The sequence below is a fragment of the Carassius auratus genome, unplaced genomic scaffold (assembly GCF_003368295.1).
Source record: "Carassius auratus strain Wakin unplaced genomic scaffold, ASM336829v1 scaf_tig00040428, whole genome shotgun sequence".
NCBI lineage: Eukaryota > Metazoa > Chordata > Actinopteri > Cypriniformes > Cyprinidae > Carassius > Carassius auratus.
In genome coordinates, this window is record NW_020526592.1 from 56,658 (window position 1) to 80,760 (window position 24,103).

Here is a 24,103-nt window from a genome sequence, read left to right on the forward strand (position 1 = left end):
TGAGTGGGCCATTCAACATTTAAACATCACTCTCGTCACACAGGTTCACTCACGGGGCATTTGGGAGCAGGGCTGGGTCGACCACTGGAACTCTGGGTGGCTCCAGGGCTGCTGGTTCCAGGAAGGGAAGCTCAGAGACAGCAGGCCCCGAATGAGCTCATCAGCACTGGGCGCGGCAGCCAGAGGATCCTGCTGCTCTGGAGCAAACCGCATTCTGCTGACCAGCGGAGAGCAGGCTGTGCCCGAACCATCTATGAGAGAGTTATAAATGTTGCATAAAAGTTCATTATACTAAAAAAAAAATGTTTTGTTCTTTGAGATGTTTTTGAAAATGTCATTTGCCATTCAAAACTAATTTTTCATTTGTAATACAACATATTTCTGAGTAAAAGCGGAACTCTGTCACATAATGAGAAAAAAAACTGAGGTCGGGTCTTGATTTTAAGCAAAAGGATAATGAATAGTGTGGGTTACATACCAGGATGCTAAAGAAATTCTTAAATACCTTTTTGCTGACTGGTTAACATTTTCCAATAGTCTGTGTGGGCTCAATGACATCAGCAGAAGAGGAAAGCATCAGACTATCAGAGCTTCAGAGTATGTTATTACTGTACAGTAATAACATTTTACAATAAAGCATTTATTAATCTTATTTCATGTTAACTTCAACATTAACTAATTATTCAACTTTTCAGTATTATTTAATGGACCCGAGCTAACATGAACAAACAATGTTTGCTCATTGTCAGTTTATCTTGACATGGGACAATGGGACATATGACTTTGATTAAAGATGATGAAGGAATAACTGGCAGTGATGTACTGTTCAGAATAAGAACAGAAACATCTATTAATTAGGCAATTATGGCCTGTTTCAGTGTCACATTCACTTGATGGCATCGGTGTGTGTGTTGGTGTGTGTTTATATCTCACCTGGGATGTGTTTCCAATAGTTCTGCGGGTTGGCTCCTGTGAACAGCCCAAAGGCCCTTTGAGGTCCATGATCTCCATAAGCGGCCTTGCCGTGTTTTCTCTCTCTCTGTTAAAAGAAACAGTGCACATGCACAAGAGGGTGACTGAATTGCCATATTAGCTGAACATTTCTTTTAGATCTACTTGCAACTAGTTAACTAAGGTGAAACATTACTAGTACTTTACTTTTTGCACATGCATATTCAGCTTGCTAGGATGTGTGGCTATACCTCAAAATTATGAATAAACACTTTTGAGACAGCAAACTTTGAAAAACTCCACTTAGTGTTAAGGGACACTGTCTTAAAACCTAGTGAGCTCTCTATTTAGACGTTAATTATACTCCTTTTTTTCTCTATTTAATACTTAATGCTCATCATCTTGTTAATTCTTCAGCAAACCGCCTTTTGCTATTTGTCTCGGTTTGTGTTGGCCTACATTGTGTTTGTACTATTTTCATCATACACAGCTAAAAGCTGCTAATGTTTGGAGTTGACGCAAAATTAGGTTAAAAAAGTGAAAGTGTGTGTAAAAGCTCTTTCAAACACATAGAACATGACCGTATCTTACCCTGCAGAAATCCATGAGAGCGTCTATATGCAGCTCAAAAAGACAAAAACAGGCTAATTTAACTTTTTAAAACAGGTCAGACCGTCGCTGCTCCAGGACACAAAACGGAACACGTTTCAGTAATTTTGGATTAAACCGGTGCGTGACACCAGCATTAGTGAATCAAACTCAGGGTCACGCGCACAGACCAAACGACAGTGGAGGCTGGGGCTAGTTGTCACACGGGAAGTTGCCACGAGGGTTATATTTCAGTAACTAAAAACACGGATAAAATGAAACATACACATTTTTTTTTATAACAATTATTTCTGTATAATGTTGTAACATGAAAAAAGCCAGTAGTCTTTGCTACTTTGTAACCGCTAAAAAAGAAATTGCGTTTCATAAATAAATTGCCCAGGTCACACCTGTCTGTGTAAATATCAAACCATATAAACACATAAAAGTTAAATAAAAATTAGAAGACATCTTCATTTGAGTGTGCTTTCTGTTTTATTGACATTTAAAACTCTTTATGATAAATAAATAGAGATATAATATTTAAACAACACATGATTTCCCACAGTCACACAGAGAGGAGTCGGTAAAGCTGGATTTCATTTTTAACCTAGAGGAGAAGGAATATCTGGTTTATGCCATCAAGCACATCATAAAATGGTCTAAAAAACTACTAACAGTGTATTCAACAGCATGAATGGCTCCAGATTGCATTAAAATATCTAAAATAACTGGATTGTGAGATACTGTATTCTTCTGAGAGCTTCATGAGAACAAGAAGCTGATGAATGTTGGGAGATACACCACTCCATAGTCCCAATTCAGTAGTTACACATTCGCAATTACAGAAAATACACATTTCCTGTCAAAAGAGATGTTGCTACAACATGAAAGCAGTGAATTTATACTGATGTTCTTGGCTTTTGATTTTGCTAAACCAACAGAAAGTGATTTTGTTCTAAAACTAATAAGAAAATGTTCAGGATTGTTCAACAAAGTTCATGTTTTCGAAACCAGCTTGAAGCGGTTTCTGGAAACAAATCTACAGTCGTCATGTGGATGTGGGCAGGCATCAGATGTAAGACATTATATTCAGTAAATGTGAAAGATAAACACTGCACAGAGTTTCTATTGATTTCAGGAAAATCAAGAAAGCAGCAAATTATTCACTCAGATGATTAGTCTGAGCAGATGGATTTATTATCTGGTTACTGACTTGTGGATTACAAGGTGGTTTCCAAAAACTTTCAGCCATGTACTGTATATCCTAACAAGCTTCTAAATTTAAACTGATGCATCACCATCTTCTCACGGTTCACCGCTTCGTAGTCACGGTGACCAGCACTAGACGACTGCTGCTGACTGTTTTACTTGCGAACAGGAACGGAAGGAGGAGGAGGTGGTGTACTGAGGTTTCAAAAGATCACAGGTCAGAAATAAAGGCAGAAAAGCGAAGAATTAATGAGTTTTACTTTTATTCAAACCTACATTAAATATAATGAACATTTGAATTCCTCTAAAGTATAACTAATACCAGTCCCTCCACGGAATTTCTGTGATTCTGTGATCACGGAATCCAATGCATGTAGCTATTCACTACTAGTATGACTAACATATTGGAATTCCTGTTATAGGATTTACTGTTGCAAAGAAATAAGACTTACTAAATGGTTGCTAAGGTACTCTGTTTTGCTGCTAGGGAGTGGCTTGGAAGCTGCCACTGATGATACTTCCAAGGCTGCTTGCCAATATAAACCGACCCCCATATCTGTACGATGTTCTGATGCAAAGATATACTTAATGCTGTTTTGGCATTGGCTTTGCAGATGTTTTGTTCCATTCATCGCTACAGTTATCAATCACAGTAATGAATAACTCACGGAACAATTCAATTCAATTCAATTTTATTTGTATAGTGCTTTTTACAATACAAACTGTTACAAAGCAACTTTAAAGAAAATTACGTTTCTACAATATTTAGTAGTAGCTTAAAAGTGGTTACTGTCAGTTTATGTGCATATGACACGACTTTTCAGAAAAATCAATACAAGACGTAGTCAGCCAGACGATGAACATTATTAACAGCAATTATTATATGATGCGGTCACACTTGTAGCAATATTTGCTAGTTCTGTTTGTTGATTCAGGGTTAGCATCATCTGAGGTCCTCTGAGGGTCAGCATCATCTCTTCTCAGGTGTTCTGGATCCAGACTGGAGCTTGTGTAAATCCTAGTTACCACGGGATGAAGATCCCAGCAGAAACAGAGAAACAAATAGAGACATCATTAGCATAGCTGCTGTTCCAACAAAGTAAAATTAACCCATTTAACTCACGCGAAAGAATAAGAAAGCACATTTGTTTAGATACAACTGCAGTCACAAATTATGAGATGCATTATTTGAATGCTTGGCGAAAGAGATGTGTTTTTAATCTAAATTTAAACAGAGAGAATGTGTCTGAACCCTGAACTTTATCAGGACGACTATTCCAGAGTTTGGGAGCCAAATGTGAAAAAGCTCAAAAACATTTCATAAGTGTTAAATCAGAGATATATCTTTCAGTTGAACATGTTAAACTCTCTATATAAATGTCAATAAATTCATTCTTTAATCATTCTCCAGTTTTGTCTTGCCTCTCTACAACCATTACAATATCTGGCTATATCATTTAGTGACTGCATACTCTGATTCCAATTTTATTTTACCTGATAACAAGCAAATAAGTTAAACTTAAGGAGGTTAATCAATATAGTCAGTATAATTCAAGAAACTAAGACTTCACTATTTCAGATGTTTAAAAATGTATATATATTTGTAATTTGTTTTGAGTACATTTTTTAAATTTAACCTCTGATGTATTTTGAATAAAAAACACATTTTATAAAATCTAATAAAAATACTCATGAGATTAACTGTATTTCAAATTATGTATGTACAAACTAAACCACCTGGGTCTTATAACTGCGGTCCTGAAACTGCAACCGTTGCTATATCATCCAGTTCGGTAGATCGTGCTGTCACAAAAAACTAGGGTCCTATAGCCGGGGTGCTAAAACTGCAGCCTCCGGTTGTGCACAGTTGTATTTTATTGAAGCATCCCTGGGCGCCGCCATTGGCTAGCGGACCCCCACCTGCTGTTAGCATTCCATTGACTCCCATTCATTTTGGCGTCACTTTTACAGCGAATTTACATCTGAAGCTTAAAAGACTCCATTTGTCCATTCATTATTTCTAAAGAAACACGAAAATGTATAAAAGGCCCCATTACCTTGTATCTTACGTTGTGGCCCCGTAGAAGCAGTTTATTGTAAAAATAGGCTAACGAGGGGATTCGGCAAGATGGCGGAACGGGCAAGCAGCATTTTCTGAGCTCTCATTCACATGCCCCAGAATTCTTACCTCAAAATTAAATGTGATTGGTTTAAAGGTTAAAAAACAGTAAACTGAACTTTTAAATAAGGGGTTGAAACACTTTATTCCAGACATTTATAGCCCAATCGAAGTTTTAACAGAAAATGCAAAGCGGAAAGTCAGACGTTAAATCAAGCGCTACCTCAGGCCAAGCAAACACGGACCATTGTTACGCGCAGATGGATGAGACAAAGAGAAAAAGTTCCCTGTAGGATTATACTTGAACAGTCCATTTCATTAAATGAACCCAACACCGCATTCCACAGATCTGAACGATTCTCCATCGAACCATTTTTGTGTCATAAAACAGTCATGGTGCCGAGATGGCTAAAGGAGATGTCACCCCCCCCTTTCCTTTCTGTGCCTGTCTAATCTCATACCAGCTACGCCAGGACAGCAGGAAAAGATTTCTCTTTGTTCCCCAAACTTAAGACCAAATGGTCAAGAAACCCTGTGGTGACCCCAACGCATAAATCCACAGCCTTATCAGAAAAACGAAGGCCCAGGGCCCAGGATCATCACAAACCTTAAACAAGGGAACACCCCTTTTTTCTGAAGCTACAAATTCCAGAGACTTGTGTCTCCAAAACCAATAGACTGAATTTAACCCACTTGTGGTTTAATATAAACAACGGTCTCAAAATTGCTTCCAATAAGCTGAATTGATTACCAGTATTTACCTCACATATATCTTAAGTATCATGTATGTTTTATATAACCCATGGAATTCTTTCTGTGTGTTTAACTTTCATTACAGCCTATTCATAGGGTTTTCTACCTCAGTTATAGGAACTAATCACCAGAAGTTGCCTCATACATGTGTATTCTCTGTATTATGCATGCTTTATATTACTCAAGTTAATTTTGGGTGTTAAAAACTTCACGGCTAAATCCTTATTTACTTCCACCTCAACTATGGGAAGTATATGTATTTTGGTACCTACTTGATGGGTAAATGATTTCTAGAATTTGGAAATAAAGTAGATGTGTGTAGGATGCACCATATTTAAACTATTAAGTTTGCTTATTAAAGCTTTTAAATAAACTCTCAGGAGTTTGGGCACACGCGATCACGTGGACATTAAGCTAATTACATGCAAGAACCAGTGAACGGAGTGTAGGTCCCGCCCAAGACAATATCTGATTGGCTGCCGCACTAAGAAGGACGGGTCAGATGGACACACTTATAACCCAATGACAAGCAGTTTTTGCTTTGCTTTTTGCCCTGCTTGCAGTGACTTTGGCTCTTGCCAATGTTTTGTGCTGACCTTTCCATCGTCCAGCGTGTACTCTTTAAACCACCAAAACTCACTCAAAACTCATCAACTCTTCTGTAAGATCATTCGCTGAACTTCGTCAAAGAAAACCCTCTCAGAGTCGCTCCAGACTTTCCAGAAACTCCGTTGCATTGCAACCCGCAATCCAGGAAGTCTCGCAAACGAAGTGCCACCCGGCAAAGCCAACCAACCAATCCCAAAAGAGTGCTGTCCCTCAGAACGCGTCATCGACCGACTGCCAGCCAATCAGCACCAGAGATTCCGTCTCCAGCCAAGTATAGGTCTCTGCAGGAATGTAATTGGAGTTACCAGATCAGGGTGTTTTTACACCATGATACATGATTGGTTGATGTAATAGTGATGTTAGCTTTAGGGGTGGGGTTTGGTAAGGGGGATCATTAAGACTGCATGATTTAGAAACACCCAGCAGTTTGAAAACTCCCATATGGTGATAAACGCCCACTTTTGCTCTGCAGAGACCTAAGTCTCGTTGGGTAAGGGGGATCATTTAGATTGCAATGCGCCCACAGGAGCATCTAAATGCAAGTACACAATATCTCCTAATTCTAGATGAAACTGGTGCAAATCTTATTAAAGGGGGGGTGAAATGCTATTTCATGCATACTGAGTTTTTTACACTGTTAAAGAGTTGGTTTCCCATGCTAAACATGGACAAAGTTTCAAAAATTAAGTTGTACGGTTTGTCACAAGTTTCGGAAAGTTTTTTTCGAGTATGGGTCTGTGTGACGTTAGATGGAGCGGAATTTCCTTATATGGGTCCTAAGGGCACTTCTCCCGGAAGAGCGCGCGCGTGCCTGTAGAGCAGAGCAGAGACATTCACCGATCAGAGCGAGAGCGAAATGTCACAAAAGAAGTGTGTTTTTGGTTGCCAGGGCAAGACAACCCTGCACAGATTACCAAAAAAAAAAAAAAAACCAGCATTAAGGGACAAGTGGATGGAGTTTATTTTTACAGAGCATCAACGGAGTTGTGCAAGTGTTTGTGTTTGTTCCCTGCATTTCGAAGATGCTTGTTTTACAAACAAGGCCCAGTTTGACGCCGGATTTGCATATCTTTTATTTCTTAAGGATAATGCAGTCCCAACGAAAAAGGGTCACGATCGTGTGTTGGAACCGCAGGCGGTGAGTAAAACTGCTTCAAATATCTCTGTGTTGTTAACTTAGCTATCGGCGCATAAGCACATCAAGTAAACAACATGCGATGTCATCAAACTGCACTTTCCACATGTACAGCTTAAAAAAAAAGACGACATAAAGTGGAACTTAGTCATTTTCCAAAGCCGCTAAGCAAATATATAGAGTTTCAATACATACTACATAGAGACGTCCTGCTGTAGTCGTTGCTGCTGCTGTTCTTGTTAAATTTCAGCCTCTGGATCTGATTCTGGATCATAAATATACGGCTGAATCTGACTGTTAGCCATGGTTTGTTTTGGATGATGTTTTTTTCCTCACGGTAATGTAACAGTTTCCAGATGCTCTCAATGCAAAAGCCTACTCGCGCTCGTGATTCTTTAGCTCCGCCCACACGTCACGCCTCCAGCCGCTCGTGTTTTTCCGGGAAAAAAACTGTACAGACTATCTTTCTCTTATAAATATAATAAAACTAAAGACTTTTTGGAGTTATGAAGGATTCAGTACTACTCTATAGGTACTCGAGATTAACAGGATATTGAGTGAAAACGAGCATTTCACCCCCCCTTTAAGAAAACAAAGATTAAAGTGCTAGTAGATTGATTCTCTCAGGTTGCGGTCAAGAAATAGTGTGTAACGCTAGACACTTGGGACTCCATTCACCCTCCATTAATAACATCACTTTTCTCTGTCACTGTTTGAATTAATGTTTGTGTGTTTTCGTTAGTTTAGTTTGTGTGTATTAGAGTAGTTCAATAAAGTCTTGGTTGATTTTACATACAAGCGTCTTGTGCTGTGTGCTTACAAGTTACTGCCTTAAACTGTAGATTCTGTAGATTCTGTTACCTTGCTCATAATCTATTATCATAATTTTATGATATTATTATTGTTGGCCACGGGATAATATTTTGTCCAAAATTGATAAAATACCCTAATTTCAATTTATCGGTGGACGAATGGTTGATAAAGTGTTAAATATTAATGCTGAATAATTTGCATATTAATTCAGTTCTTATTCACTGTAATTCAATCCCCTTTGAGTTGTATTGTATTGTATCTTAATTCCCTTATTAATCCTACATCCCCTCCAACTTCAACGAAAGGTGAAGTGCCACCTTCGAAGGTAAAAACCCCACAGGATTCGTCTGAAGTGCCAAACGCGTCTCTTGTTGAAGCTATAGAAAAGCTCACCTCCAGAATTGACCGATTTGGCGACCAGCTGAGAGAAAACTCTGTCATCGTGGCTAATGTTACCAGACTAGTGAATCTGAATGTCGCCGAGATTAAAGAGTGCAAGCTCAAGATTCAAGCGATAGAAAAAGAAATGCCCAAATCTTGTAAAGGACAACGAGGAGCTGAAAGATAAAGTCACGGAGATGGAGCGTTACAAGAGACGATGGAACCTTAAAATACATGGTTTGTAAGAAAAATTCAATGAAAACACCAGAGACATTGTCAAGAGTATACCTTCTAGATTAGGGCCGCAGTGGGACACATCGATGGATTCGGTAGTTGATACTGTGCACTGCATCGGGAGAAAAGAAGAGGGGAGAGACCATCAGGTTATTATCCAGTTCACCATGAGATTTCACCGTGACGCCATCTGGAAGCTATCCAAAAACTCTAAGGTTTGCAAAGATCTGGGGATTCATTTCAAGCAAGACTTTTGCAAAGCTGACAGGGAGGCTCGTGCAGCTGCATGGCCGAAGATGGAGTAGGCCAGGGCGGCAGGCCAGAATGTGTACTACAGAGGACATGTGGGCTACATCAACGGTAACAGGGTTACTCTGGATTAGACAGAGCTTTGGACAAAAGCATGTCATTTACCTCTCAAGGTAACAGATTGAGATTTATACCTCAGACTTTATACAGTAATCCGGCAAAACACGGAAGTAAAGCAGAGCCGCCATTACTGCGTGCCTTGCTGCTAAGGAAGTAGCAGAATTAGCGTGTTGGTCCCGTAGGTGGCTGTAGCAGATGTTAGCTGTACGAAAAGCTATTTTGTCCATTGATGCCGGGAAGAGCGTGTTATGTGGTTGGCTGTTTTAACAACAGCACAAAACTACAGGCCTGGAATAAAACAGTTTGTGGAACTCACGAACCTTTGTTGCACATTGACCGCCCATGTTTACGGCCATACGGAATACACAGAGTTCCTGGTCGAGCGGAGGAGCATTTATTGTTTGAATTTCGTAATAAAATTGACAGAATCTGAGAGATTAGATTTTTTTTTCTATCATAAGTATCCTGCTCGGTCTTGTCTGTCAGTCTCTGTGTCCTATTTGCTCTGCGATTTTTCTGTGCATGAGAAAATGGATGTGTGGCGTGAGAGCGTCTGAAAATCATCAATTGCGTGTGTCTCACATTTTATTGCATTTGTATTAGTTGTTTGAAGAGTAAACAAAAAATCTGTGGGTCTTAACGCAATTACAATTGGCAAGTCGGTCGGACTAAAAGGGGAAAAAAATAATTAATTGGGTCGGTCGGGGTATTGGCAAACAAGAATATTTTTAAGGATGGCCTAATAGTTATTTGAAGGTTGTGAAAATATTAGCAATACAGCTAGTAATGACAGCATTAGGTTTTATTGTTGTCATCAATTAATGCACTTCTTAATTGCATTACCTTACATATTTTTACATTATTACATTGTTGTCAATAAATTGCTTTTATCAGTAAGTTTTGGCCACTGCCTGACATCATCTACCCAATGTTCCCTTTCCCCAGACATTTTCTTTAATGAGCAGGAACCGCTTTCACTTAACACTAGGGGTCTAAGAGATTTTGTTAAAAGGAAATCAGTATTCCTTTTTTGTAAAAATGAAAGGGCACAATGCTTTCTTCTCCAAGAAACTCATTCTGTTGACATCGATGAAAAATTATGGTCAAACCAGGGTGGAGATAAAATACTTTTTTTTCATGGTTCTAATAGGTCAGCAGGTATTGCTATACTTTTAAACAAATTTCCATGGAAAACCAAGGTGGTCATTGTGGTCATTGGATAATATGCGTTTTTGAAATAGAGGATCGTTTTTTGATTCTGGGAATTATATATGGATATAATAATCAAAACCAAAACAAAATATTGATTGATGATGTTATAAGAGTTGTAAAGGATTTAGGTAAAAGGTATCCAACTGAAAACTTTATTTTCGGAGGTGACTTTAATATGGTAATAGATAATTGGCTTGATAGATCTCCCTCAAAATATACAAGACATCATTACAATGCCATATTGCTTAACTTTTGTAGTGTGTTTAATTTAATAGATGTATGGCGGACTAAAAACCCTTGTGTCCAAGCCTTCATTTGATTGATGGTTCAGTGAAATCTAGATTAGATTTCTGGCTGGTCTCTGAATTTAGATCTTGTCTGGAGCCAAGCTCTACAGTTTCTTCTGCACCTTTAACTGACCAGTGTATGGTTAAACTTATTCTTAAACCTGCTAACACAGATCAAAGGCCAAAAGGGTACTGGAAATTTAACTCAAATCTTCTAAACAGTGAAACTTCTTGTTAAAAAATTAGAGCTATAATAAATAATGTTACTGGAGATTCAAATTTTAGAGACAATTTATGAGGCCACTGTTGCACACATACATGGGTAAACGTTCTTAGAATTAACTTTTTATTTTTTATTTTTTTATCTGATGCAGGGGATGGTGGATGATGACCAACAGAGTGTGTACTTTATCAGTGTTATAGTTAAATCAAATGCAAAATAAAAAAAACAGTAGTATAGCCTACTATCTGACACAAATGTTGTATTATAAACCAGTTTTACCAAATTTGTAAAAATATAAGAACTTCTAATTAATTAATACATCTAGAAAACGAATTCTACATTCATGGTAATTAGTTATTAATTCATAGGTTGCAGCTCTCACTTTGGCTATGTAAACTTTGATTCGTTTAAACGTAATATATTAAAAGTTAATTTAATTCTCACATTCTGATTGTCCATGTCGTCCATCTCAAATGAGTGTTTTAGTTGATCCAGTTCGGCTTTAGGACCCAGCCTATAGGACCCCGGTAGGTGGCGCTGTCAGAAAAAACTAGGGTCCTATAAGCGGGGTCCTATAGGCTGGGTCCTAAAACCACTGCCTTCTAGCCAATTTGAGTTGTTAATGATGTTCAATAAAAAAAATTAGTAAAAAAGCTCACCGGCGCCATTTTATGCCCCTAGCCCATTGCGAATAAAAGACATTTATCTCAAAACAAGGTTAGTGCCAAATGAACTTTTGGCGTTTATATGAGCATATACAATCGCTTAGTACAGCCGTAGCTGGTTTTAAGTCTAACATGTATGGTTAAATTTTTATGGCTTATACCAGAGCCCGTCTACGGAGAGTCTTCCCACTCCCTATTAAGTCCTATTGTACCGAATTTTGGTTGCAGTTCCACCATAGTTCCACTGAGGGCGATCGCCATGAGTGCAAAATGAATGGGAGTCTATGGGGCTAGACAGCTAAATTTGTCCCTTTCACCTGACTGTTTTTCTTTTCAAAGCAGCAATTTTTTTGGGTTGCTGGCACTCTTATCTGCCTATTGTAATGTATGTACTGTGAAATTTACACTGAAAATAAATTGAATTTGAGTACTTGTTGTGTTATTCTTGTGTTAAGAAATACCGGATACATATGGTATAGTATTGCCACCTTAAAAAAGCACAAATAAATGTCACGCTCAATAGTGCTAAATATCAATACAAATTTTAAAAGGAAAAAAAAGCCTCGCAGGTGTGCAATGATAAATTGTTCTAATAGTGGGCAAGGGTTGTCCTATTTCTCATTTCCCAAGGACGAAAAAAGGTAACCCATGTGGACTGTGTTAATTATCAAAGCCTACCTGAATTTACTGTGGTTCACGTGGGAGGGAAAGCTGGCCAAATGCCAAGTTGGCTAATGTCCAAAATGGGCCAGGTTGAACGGGCTACCAAACAGCGTAACAATACGTGTTGTTGGGAGGGGGACTCTTCCCTTACTCGATTGCTACATACAAATTGTTTTGTTTCTATTTTAACTATTTTAACTACTTCACTGAATCACCTTCCACAGACTGAATGGGTTTTTTAGAAGTTACCCAACGGCTCTGGAAAACCCCATAGACATTCTCTGAAAGCACCAAAGTGACTGAAGGATTGCTGTAAAGCAGTATCTCTGGTCGTAAGATGTGTATGACGTCATTGACTTTTTGAAAGACTTTTTAAAGCAAATTAAGTGACTCTAAAAAATCTAACATCCGGAAATGTGTAATTTCTTTTCATCTCCTTTCAAATACAACATTAAAATTACTAAACAAAAAATTATATCCTGAGAAAAGTGGATTTTGAGGGGTATACCGCCATTGACCTCCATTCATTCTGCACTCATCCTGTGAGCGCCCTCATATGGAATCAGAGTGGAACTGCAGCCAGTTCTGAAGCCGGAAGTGTAGTGAGAGTGAAACTTCTCACCATATTAGACATTCTCTGCTTATACCCCAACTTTCAATGGAGAAATTGTGTTGAATTCTTACTTCCGGTGTGATGAGAAGTCGAGTCCCCTCGCAAAATCCATAGACAGTAAAAGAAATGGACACAGTGACCCCATTGGAATCAACGGAGACAAGTGAAGTCAATTAGAAGTATTCTGATTAATTATCTCAATTGACTTTATGCCTCCGCGTCCCCCCGATCACCTCATAGATAGTAAAAGATTGTCTGCGAGCTTCTCCTCCTGTCCATACAGTAATTTCTCTACTGTGCGACAGAGAGTCGCAGGTTATGACGCAGTCATTAGCCAATTTTTAAACGCCTCAGATGTAAAGTTGTTCGCTGTCAAAGTGACGCCAAAATGAATGGGAGTCAATGGAATGCTAACAGCAGGTGGGGGTCAGGTTGAAATCAGGTCCGCGTAGGACCAAGGCAGTAGCTGTTTTAAGTGCCTGATATTTTTTCCAGTTATAAAATAATAATTCAGTTGTGATGACTACAACCCGTTTACCCCACAAATTCAGAAGATTGTGGGATAACAGAAATAGAATTAGTAAGAAAAAAAAAACGATATCCAAAAAAAAATAAAAAAAAAAAATAATAATAATAATAATAATATATATATATATATATATATATATATATATATATATATATATATATATATATATATATATATATAGAAAATCTGAGCATATCACACCAGTCCTCAGGTCCTTACACTGGCTTCCAGTTACATTTAGGATTGATTTTAAAGTACTTTTACTCATATATAAGTCACTAAATGACCTAGGACCGAAATATATTTCAGATATGCTCACTGAATATACGGATTACTAGGATCGAGTCAGTTAGAAATACCAAGGGTTCACACAAAACAAGGGGAGTGTGCTGCTTTGACAGCGAACATGTATGTTAGACCCTATACCATCTAAGCTCTTAAAAGAGGTGCTTCCAGAAGTCATAGGTCCTCTTCTGACTATTATTAATTCCTCATTGTCATTAGGATATGTCCCCAAAACCTTCAAACTGGCTGTTATTAAGCCTCTCATAAAAAAGCCACAACTTGACCCCAGAAAACTAGTTAATTATAGACCAATCTCGAATCTCCCTTTTCTGTCCAAGATACTAGAAAAGGTGGTATCCTCACAATTATATTCCTTCTTAGAGAAAAATGGTATATGTGAGGATTTCCAGTCAGGATTTAGACCGTATCATAGTACTGAAACTGCTCTCCTTAGAGTTACAAATGATCTGCTCTTATCATCTGATCGTGGGTGTATCTCTCTATTAGTTTTATTGGATCTTAGTGCTGCTTTTGACACAATTGACCACAACATTCTTTTGCATAGACTTGAACACTTTGTTGGCATCAGTGGAAGTGCATTAGCATGGTTTAAATCGTACTTATATGACCGCCATCAGTTCGTAGCAGTGAATGAAGATGTATCATATCGATCACAAGTGCAGTATGGAGTACCTCAAGGCTCAGTTCTAGGGCCGCTACTCTTCACGCTTTATATGTTACCCTTGGGAGATATCATCAGGAAACATGGTGTTAGCTTTCACTGTTATGCTGATGATACGCAGCTCTATATTTCTTCGCGGCCCGGTGAAACACACCAATTTGAAAAACTAATGGAATGCATAGTCGATATAAAAAATTGGATGACGAGTAATTTCTTACTGCTAAATTCAGAAAAAACAGAGGTGTTAATCACAGGGCCTAAAAACTCTACTTGTAATAACCTAGAACACTGTCTAAGACTTGATGGTTGCTCTGTCAATTCTTCGTCATCAGTTAGGAACCTAGGTGTGCTACTTGATCGCAATCTTTCCTTAGAAAGCCACGTTTCTAGCATTTGTAAAACTGCATTTTTCCATCTCAAAAATATATCTAAATTACGGCCTATGCTCTCAATGTCAAATGCAGAAATGTTAATCCATGCATTTATGACTTCAAGGTTAGACTATTGTAATGCTTTATTGGGTGGTTGTTCTGCACGCTTGGTAAACAAACTACAGCTAGTCCAAAATGCAGCAGCAAGAGTTCTTACTAGAACCAGGAAGTATGACCATATTAGCCCGGTCCTGTCCACACTGCACTGGCTCCCTATCAAACATCGTATAGATTTTAAAATATTGCTTATTACTTATAAAGCCCTGAATGGTTTAGCACCTCAGTATTTGAATGAGCTCCTTTTATATTATACTCCTCTACGTCCGCTACGTTCTCAAAACTCAGGCAATTTGATAATACCTAGAATATCAAAATCAACTGCGGGCGGCAGATCCTTTTCCTATTTGGCGCCTAAACTCTGGAATAACCTACCTAACATTGTTCGGGAGGCAGACACACTCTTGCAGTTTAAATCTAGATTAAAGACCCATCTCTTTAACCTGGCATACACATAACATACTAATATGCTTTTAATATCCAAATCCGTTAAAGGATTTTTAGGCTGCATTAATTAGGTAAACTGGAACCGGAACACTTCACATAACACCGTACTTTCTACATCATTAGAAGAATGGCATCTACGCTAATATTTGTCTGTTTCTCTCTTGTTCCGAGGTCACCGTGGCCACCAGATCCAGTCTGTGTCCAGATCAGAGGGTCACTGCAGTCGCCCGGATCCAGTACGTATCCAGACCAGATGGTGGATCAGCACCTAGAAAGGACCTCTACTGCCCTGAAAGACAGCGGAGACCAGGACAACTAGAGCCCCAGATACAGATCCCCTGTAAAGACCTTGTCTCAGAGGAGCACCAGGACAAGACCACAGGAAACAGATGATTCTTCTGCACAATCTGACTTTGCTGCAGCCTGGAATTGAACTACTGGTTCAGTCTGGTCAGAGGAGAACTGGCCCCCCAACTGAGCCTGGTTTCTCCCAAGGTTTTTTCTCCATTCTGTCACCGATGGAGTTTCGGTTCCTTGCCGCTGTCGCCTCTGGCTTGCTTAGTTGGGGTCACTTCATCTACAGCGATATCATTGACTTGATTGCAAATTAAAACAGACACTATTTCAACTGAACAGAGATGACATAACTGAATTCAATGATGAACTGCCTTTAACTATCATTTTGCATTATTGAGACACTGTTTTCCAAATGAATGTTGTTCAGTGCTTTGGCGCAATGTATTTTGTTTAAAGCACTATATAAATAAAGGTGATTGATTGAGTCCTCCTTTAGTTAGTATGCTGCCCGCGGTTGAAATCAGCTTCCAGAAGAGATCAGATGTGCTAAAACACTAGTCACACTAACACTGCCTGCATCACCTGGGCCACAGGAGAAAACAATGTTACAGCTTTGAATCTTACTGTTGAATCAATGCAGTAACACTGTTAACTACCATTGACATTGTACCAAATGTTTAGACTGAATATACGAGAACTGGTCCTCTGTGTTTTTGGTTAGTCTGGTTTCTCCAAAGGTATTTTTACTCCAGTATCGGCATCTTACAGATTTTTCTTTATTTCCCACTGTTTCCTTTGGCTTGCTTGCTCTATGTATGAAGACTAAAGCATTTAGCACCAACTATTAAAACAGTGATGTTTTTGACCATATAAACACAACAGTATGTCTTTCTGTAAAGATTCTTTGAAATGTTATGTATTTCGAAAAATGTATAAATGTCTTACTTGATAGTTTGCATATTGCTTGAACATTTCTATGTAAAAAAAAGAAAAAAAAAAAGAAATTCGGTAGAATTATTATATTATAATTGCAAGTTATAATTAACAATTATAAACTATTTAGCTCTATTTTTAGTTACTTTCTTCCTAGCTTGCGTGCCTCTTCCCCTCTTGTGGATGCGCGCATGTGGGCAGCTCCTGTAGCAGCAGGGGTGGTAGCCATGGTAGCGAGAGAGAGGGACAGTCGCCCAGCCAATCATATTTAGTAGCTGTGTTTAATTGCAGCCCCGAGAGGACTACAGACACACGATTTTTAAACTCTCCTTTTCAGAGTACTAACATTTTAATTATGTATTGGTATATAAAGACAGTTTAAACAAATTTGGGGAAAAAAACCTGCCTACCCTGCCTTTAACTGCCTTTTTTTTATACAGTCACAATTAAATATAATTGAAGGTATTTAAAAGTATGTTAGTAGATATATTATTATAAGTTGTACTGTGCAGTAGAAAAAAAAATGATTTTTTTTTTTAATCAGTGCTAAATAAGATAAAAGATAAAAGATAAAACTAGATACTACTAGATTAACAAAATAAAAAATTCTGTTGTCTTCCCTTTAGCCAAATAGGTAGGAAACCTTCAAATCCCATAATTCACTAGGCATGTTGCCATCTAAGGCCACTCCCACCATTCTGCTATGGTTACGCTTGACCAGAGTCAAATAGCACCTTGCTTTAGTAGATAATACTTTTTAGCAAACTTTTAGTCATAATGGTGTAAACTTGTATTGTTCCCTCCCGGGTGTAATAATTCAAAGAGTAAATGTTTAGCGGGAGTGAGTTACTTTCGGTTTCCAGTGAACAATCCAGCCCATTGTAGGCAGTGGTTAAAGGCTGTAAAGAATCATAAGTACAGAGAGAACATGCGGAAAATAATAAGGATATGATGAGATTCCACACCTCTGAGCAATCCGTATGTGTCTCGAAGGAGCGGTTCAACCACATTAACTAGAAAGTTACTCAGGTCATCGGTTGTCTTGTACCACTGTAACGCCTCCATGATGATCTTAAAGTTCTCATTACTCAGGCATCGTCTCAGCTCCACAATGATAGCATTGCCTGTTTTTTCAGTACATGAATTCGTTGTTTTCTGAAAAAGCAGAAGACAGAATACATTTACTTCAATAAACATGGCCTGTTCCTTTTAATGTCCAAATCCATTTATTGTGATAATCTAACTAAATTAGAAGGTAAGAACTATCAATCCAAGGGGATTATTATTATTATATATATTTTTTTTATTAATGAATCATTCTGAAGACTGGAGTAATGATGCTGAATATTTATTTTTGCTATCACATGAATAAAATACTTTAAATGATAATAATAGATTAATATATATATATATATATATATATATATATATATATATATATATATATATATATATATATATATATATATACAAACAGATAAATGATAGATATAGACAGATATTTATAGTACATTCTGATATTGTAAAATAATATGCATTTTTAATATGAATATCTGTTAAAATAATCCAGTTGCTGTATAGTCATGTTATTGACAGCATATTGAGGTCTACATACACAAATGGAACTAAAAATCACACAGCTCACAAAACTTCAGTCAGGATGCCTTACCTGTGTTGAACCACTTTAATTTTCCGTTTTCCAACTCTCGATTCACGATCCAGACGTTTGTCATGCTGGAGGGAATGAGAAGAGAAGTGACTCGCCTCCAGGGTTACAGACAAATGAGATAAAGGGAAAATTAGCACATAGTTATGTTACAGCATGTGATAAATCTTACAGACCTGCACAATGAGCTTATCTGAAGAAAGTAGAAAGATTTGAGTAACAGATCAAAAGTGTCCCTGATCATGATTTGTGAGGTAATGTTTTATACATCTCATTTATTCAGCAAAAAATCCTCAGAGAAATGTGATGTCTTGTGCCTATACAAGTCTTTCTCACAGTAAGCTATCTTGAATTCAGAAGATCTGGAAAATGGAGCAAACTTCGCATGGAACTACTTTTTTATACTTTTTTTTGGACCATGGCAGTATACATTAGCATCATTAGGAAAAGAGCTGCTCTGACATTCTATATTACATCTCATTAGATGATAAACAGTAGAGAGAAAGTAACACTGGTTCGGAAAAAAAGTGTTTGAAAGTGGACAAGGTCAAAAGTTTTAGACCCCATTTAGACCTGTATTTAGCCTCATCCACTTGTGATCCGATCGACCAAAACGCACCAGCTGTAAACAGGGCCTAAGAAAATCTCTTTCGCGATGTAATTCTTGTCTTACCCTTTCTTCCCCAACCATGGTGTCTTCCCTCACTTTGTTGGTTGTGTCATCAGGGACGTCCAGCAGGCTGACTGGTTTTCTGTCAATGTCCATCTCATATTGAATGAACATTTGGGCATCCCTATCACTTCCAGACTGCTCTTCTGACTCTAAAACAACACAATCACTTTTGCTGACTTGGTTCAATAATTTCAAAATTAATGCGTCAAAACAAATTATGAACGATCCAATCGGAGGGCTCTGTTTCCGTTAAATGATAGAATAAGCTCCAAGCATTATCTTATGTTAATGTTTCATTTGTTCAGCTGGGTTCAACAGTCTCAGAATAAGACCAAATTACAATTTATTGCTTAATTACTTGACTTGTATATTGATTAATGTATAAAAGTAATTAGGGAATAAATGGCAACATAAATTTCCAAGACTTAGTATGTCTTAATGAAAATCACATTCATCCAAGATCTCATTAAAAAAATACAGGGAAAAAAAAAAAAGTTAAATAGGGGTGATCTCACCTAATTTTTTCCTTTTTAGGCTGGGGACGTGGGAGTCTACTTGTTTGGCCTTTCGAGATGTGTCAGTGAGCCAGACACTCTTATGAGGACAGCCGGAGCCTCTGTTGAACGGCCTGGTGTCTGCCTGCTTCTCACTGCTCTCTGCTTTTTCTTTCCTAACAGGAACTGGTCTCTGATAAACAAATCAACCAATAAATGTGCATGTCAGCTCCTATTAGTGTTAAAAGGGCATAGCAGATTTTTAGGGTAGATGAACAAGAAAAAAAACATACTGTTTTCTGCGCCGTCCGAAAGAAATGAACCACATCACGGACCATGGTACCGAAGTTATCATAAATGTTAACATATGGCCTCACCCAAGGAGGAAGCTGATTACGGGCTTCGGTGCCACTGAACCTGGATTACAATTCCAGAACATTAATATTGGAGTGCATGCTCTCCAGTCAAATTGGGAATTGCTGTTCTAGTAATTAGCGCTGACCTGTGATCACAGAGGAAGATGGCTCCGTAGTCTTCTCTGTGGCAGATCACTCTGCCAATGGCTTGATTCACAGCTCGATAGGCCTGCTGTCTGTACCACTCCTGCCCGGACAGATCCTGAACAACAACACAGACCATAAGAACCTTTACATCATGATCTTAGTCATCATTAAGATCATCAAAAATTTAAAAAAAAAATAATAATACTAATAAGAATATTTATTTAATAAAATATTTGTAAAAATATTTGAAGATTATGTTATATTTTCTTTTGTTTTTTCAATGAATTATTAATACATAAAAATCACTATGTATTGGGGAGTTGTACAATATCTATTAAAAGGTATTATCTGATAAGAGACTTCCTTTCTATTATATCATATTTGATAAAACCATTGCTTTTGAAAAAAGATTTTAAGATTTTGTGATTTATGGATTTATTTGCATTTACTGCCCACAACTTTTATTTGCAAACAAGGATAAAAACAGAAACATAAAATGGTACATGGGTACAATATCTGCATTCCATAAAAGAAACACAGTTGAGCATTTTGAAGAGCAGGTACCTTCACTCGGGTCCATCACCCTCGGGTCCATCATCGGGGGGAAGGGGAGTCCAGTGACAACAACACCTCGACAGTACGTGTCAGCAAAATCCAACCCTTCGCTTGCCTTGGGGAAAGATGGAAAACAAGAAATGTGTTGATATTACTGGTGTCGGTTCATAAAAGTAATTTTATTGCATCAAATATGTTTAGTCTCACCTTTCCTCTACATACAGCGAAGAAGCTTCCTCCGCTGGAGTTTGGGTCTTTCAGCTTGGCATAATAGCCATCAATCACCTGCAAATGAATCCAATTTTAGAGCAGAACTGACTGAGGGCTTGTGCACATCAAGCTATGCTAGCATTTTGATAGTATCTTCTGTATATCAAATAATACTGAGTGGTTACCTCAGTAAAAGTGCCTTTACCCCTCGGTTCAACAAACATGGGCTTCACTTTCTCAATGCGACCTGCATGTCCACTAGCCTGAGAGAGTGAAGACGATTGGTGCATAGTAAATTCAATTCTAAAGTTGGCAAAAGATGAACAAGGTACAGAAATTTACAAAGAAACTTAAAAAAAAGAAAAGAAAAAGTATTTCAATCATTTTAAAACCTAGCAAGAGTAAGAAACATGCTGTCTAACTTTTAAACAAATCATTGTTTTAGTTCTGTTCAATAAATCATCATGATTTTTTTTTTCTCGAAATCAGTCTGAATCAAAATCACAACTCGTCACTTAAAATGATCATCTCCAATTTGAACTGGTCAGTCAGCGCCAGCAACATACTGTATATCTTTAACACGGTCAGACCGAACACACTTACCCTCCAGAACTCCAGAGTCTTATCCATCACCGGATACGAGGGGAAGAACACCAGCAGTCCATGAGGGACCAGCCGTGTCAGATTGACTGCAAACCCAATCATATGAATATCATCATGCTGATCATCAGATCATTCTTGATAAGAGTTTAAGATCAGCTGCTGTGCTAGTCTTACCAAGAGTGTTTCCCATAGACGACATGTTTTCAGGAACAAACCTTCAAAAACAAAAGAGCAGTTTACAAGCCTCCTAACGGCTCACATTTAATCTTTCCCGAGTCATATAAACCGTGGGTCGCAAGACTGAGTGAGTAGGTTGTGGGGATGTGCAGTCAAATAAACAACAAGAAATGTAATTTAGTTTTTCTGTTGCAAGACTTATTTTGAAAGACGTGCATAAAAGCTGATGACTCTTTTGTCAGACGCAGTTTAAATAAAGCGTGTCTGAGAAAAACTTGTTGTCCTGCTTCAGTATCTGTTGTCAGGCTACTGTATGTCGGAGCCATTTTTCTGACTTGTTTTGAACCTCAGAAAAAAATTACTTTCCTGTCCTGTCAGCCATTACACTGCACTCTTAGGGTGCACTGCGGTGGCACACACTATACATCACTTGGTTATAAATAAAGCACAAAAATTACCAAAAAGTACCAGTAAATTCCGTAACTGGTACTTGTGTTAGCTGGGAAGGATTTGCATGCAGCTATGATGTTCATTCTATAAACCAGGAGCAGTTTCCATTTCATTAACAGTTTAGGCTAGTTTATGCTATTTTTGTATTTTTATTATGGTAACTTGTTTCTGTTACCCCAAAATGCCACTTTATTTTCTACTTTGTGTCATTGTGTATATTGCTAAATGACTGTGGTGGCTCACACCAACTTACTAACTTTATTGTATTTAAGGGATGGTTCCCCCAAAAATTTGGGGTGAAATAACCCTTTAACAAAAACTATTTTAAAACTGCTATTAAACAGCCTTACCTTATAGGCTACTTTTTATTCATCAGTATTAGTCATATCCTTAAAATTAATGTGCAGGTTAAGTAAAGTCTGATGGAATTTTTTTTATGTAAAATTCTTACAAAAATTGGGTCACGGGTTTAATGACCATGGGAGAACGTGGATCCCATGGCCAAAGCAGTAGAGAACCACTGATATAAACTTCTTCTATGGTACTTTTTGGACCTTGACAGCCTATGGTCAAATATAAATTAAATTTCTCAGATCAAAATAATAGCACCTGGGTTTGAAATAGAAAGTGGGTGAATAATAAATGACAGTATAAAACAGAGGGTGTTGATGTGACTAAACAGCCCTTGATACACTACACTACTTGAAACACTCACCTCCTGTCAAAGGCTGTGCTCAACTTCACGCCGTCCGGACCTTTTTCAATGATACTGGCGGAAATCTGATCAGGCTGGATGACATGAAGATTCTCCAAGGATACAGGGAAATGACTGCAGAAAATCAGCAGAGAATTAGTATCCTACCTGCATCAACTCATAAACCTCGGCAGGGACAGCTAGAAGAGAAGAGCACAAACATTTTCATTTCACAGGTGAAGGATGAGAGCGGCGAGAGAGTTCCACTGGTCAGAATGATGCTGCGTACTCCCTGTCCGAGCAGCTCCTGCATGCTGAACCCCGGAGAAAAACACCAGTAACTCAGCACATTCCCTATAAAATATACTCATACCATTTCAATCTTTCCTTGCTTTGGCATACAAGTTTGACGAGCAATATCATTTTTTTTCAGCATTTCACTGTGGAAGGGGTTTTCATGTGCACCACCAAGGTGACCAAAACATGTAATATTGAAGCAATAATACACATTATAGCCTGGGTTTGCAGAGAGGGCTCAGATTAAGCCATGATTAGGTCTTAGTTTTTTTTTCAAGACATTTACAGTAAGGAATTGGTCAAATCAAGTCCAGTATATCTGTATAGCGCTTTTCACAAAACAGATTGTACCAAAGCAGCTTCACAATATTAAATGAAAATAACAAAACAAGGTTTGACAGGATGACAGACGAGTATTAAAGGAACTAAAGGAACTATCGTCTGACATACACTACAACATGCACAAGTTTAGGGTCAGTAAGATTTTTGTTAGGGTCAGTAAGTCTTTTGTTCAACAAGGCTGCATTTATTTGATCAAAAAACACAGTAGAAAAGCACATTTCAATGCGTTTATTTTAAACAGACATTAATCCAGTAATTATTCCTGTGATCAAAGCTGAATTTTCAGCATCATTACTCTTCAGTGTCACATGATCCTTCTGAAATCATGAAAATATGATGATTTATGATCAATGTTTACAGTTATTATAATAATATGTGGATGGAAATCCTTTTTCAGGATTCTTTGATTTTGATTGCATTTATTTGAATAAAAAATATTTTGTAACAATATCATACCTGCCAACCTTGAAGAAATTTTATGAGTACTACAACCCCCCCAAACGCACGCGAGAACCTGACAGCCCACCGCCAATGTATGCTCCACCGTTGCACACACACCTTTGAGAAAACTATGAGATACCTAACACTATAAAACATATTATACACATAATATCCTTTCACCAATTAAGATTTATTAGTTACTCCATAATATATAAAAGTAAACTGAAAAAATTATTTCTAAACAAATAAATCAAAACATTAAATAATTTTTTTTTAAATAATTTTCCACGCATAGTGTTTAAACTTTTGCATTGTTTAAGTTGTTAAAAGTTGCAGATTTGGCTTTTTAAGTAGTGCATCAGTGAAAGTCTCTTTGTAATGTTATGGAAATGTTTAGTTTTGTTAATTTGGCATTGATTTCATTAATCTCATTTAAGTATCTTTTTAAACATACAATGAATAAGTTAGTATATATAGTCCATAGGGACATTAAGTTATTTTATGTAACTT

The 24,103-nt window shown here is 37.7% G+C and overlaps 2 protein-coding genes across 4 annotated transcripts in view; both read right to left on the minus strand.

Annotated features, from left to right (window-relative positions):
• Nucleotides 1-1,751, minus strand: part of LOC113084673 (cytoplasmic polyadenylation element-binding protein 1-like) — a 28,315-nt gene extending 26,564 nt beyond the window's left edge. The window contains exons 1-3 of the mRNA XM_026254928.1: nucleotides 1,543-1,751; nucleotides 934-1,039; nucleotides 54-251 (exon numbers count right to left, since the gene is read on the minus strand). Of these exons, the coding sequence (XP_026110713.1) occupies nucleotides 54-251; nucleotides 934-1,039; nucleotides 1,543-1,557 (319 nt within the window). The 5' untranslated portion in view covers nucleotides 1,558-1,751. The remainder of the gene's footprint in view (nucleotides 1-53; nucleotides 252-933; nucleotides 1,040-1,542) is intronic.
• A 1,966-nt stretch (nucleotides 1,752-3,717) lies between these two features.
• On the minus strand, nucleotides 3,718-22,888 carry LOC113084674 (regulator of telomere elongation helicase 1-like). 3 transcript variants are annotated; one of them, XM_026254930.1, is made up of 11 exons: nucleotides 22,735-22,888; nucleotides 22,535-22,648; nucleotides 21,367-21,407; nucleotides 21,193-21,278; nucleotides 20,775-20,852; nucleotides 20,587-20,664; nucleotides 20,389-20,494; nucleotides 18,828-18,976; nucleotides 18,158-18,222; nucleotides 17,454-17,643; nucleotides 3,718-3,769 (listed from the first exon to the last, which is right to left on the minus strand). In XM_026254930.1, exons 1-10 carry the CDS (start codon nucleotides 22,824-22,826, stop codon nucleotides 17,589-17,591), a joined length of 864 nt encoding a protein of 287 aa, XP_026110715.1. In that variant the 5' UTR covers nucleotides 22,827-22,888; the 3' UTR covers nucleotides 3,718-3,769; nucleotides 17,454-17,588. The 3 variants fall into 3 exon arrangements, with proteins under 3 accessions (XP_026110715.1, XP_026110714.1, XP_026110717.1); XM_026254929.1 differs by having other exon boundaries at nucleotides 18,158-18,252; XM_026254932.1 differs by lacking the exons at nucleotides 3,718-3,769; nucleotides 17,454-17,643; nucleotides 18,158-18,222 and adding exons at nucleotides 19,343-19,514; nucleotides 19,615-19,738; nucleotides 19,824-19,939 and having other exon boundaries at nucleotides 18,846-18,976.
• Nucleotides 22,889-24,103: the final 1,215 nt, after the last annotated feature.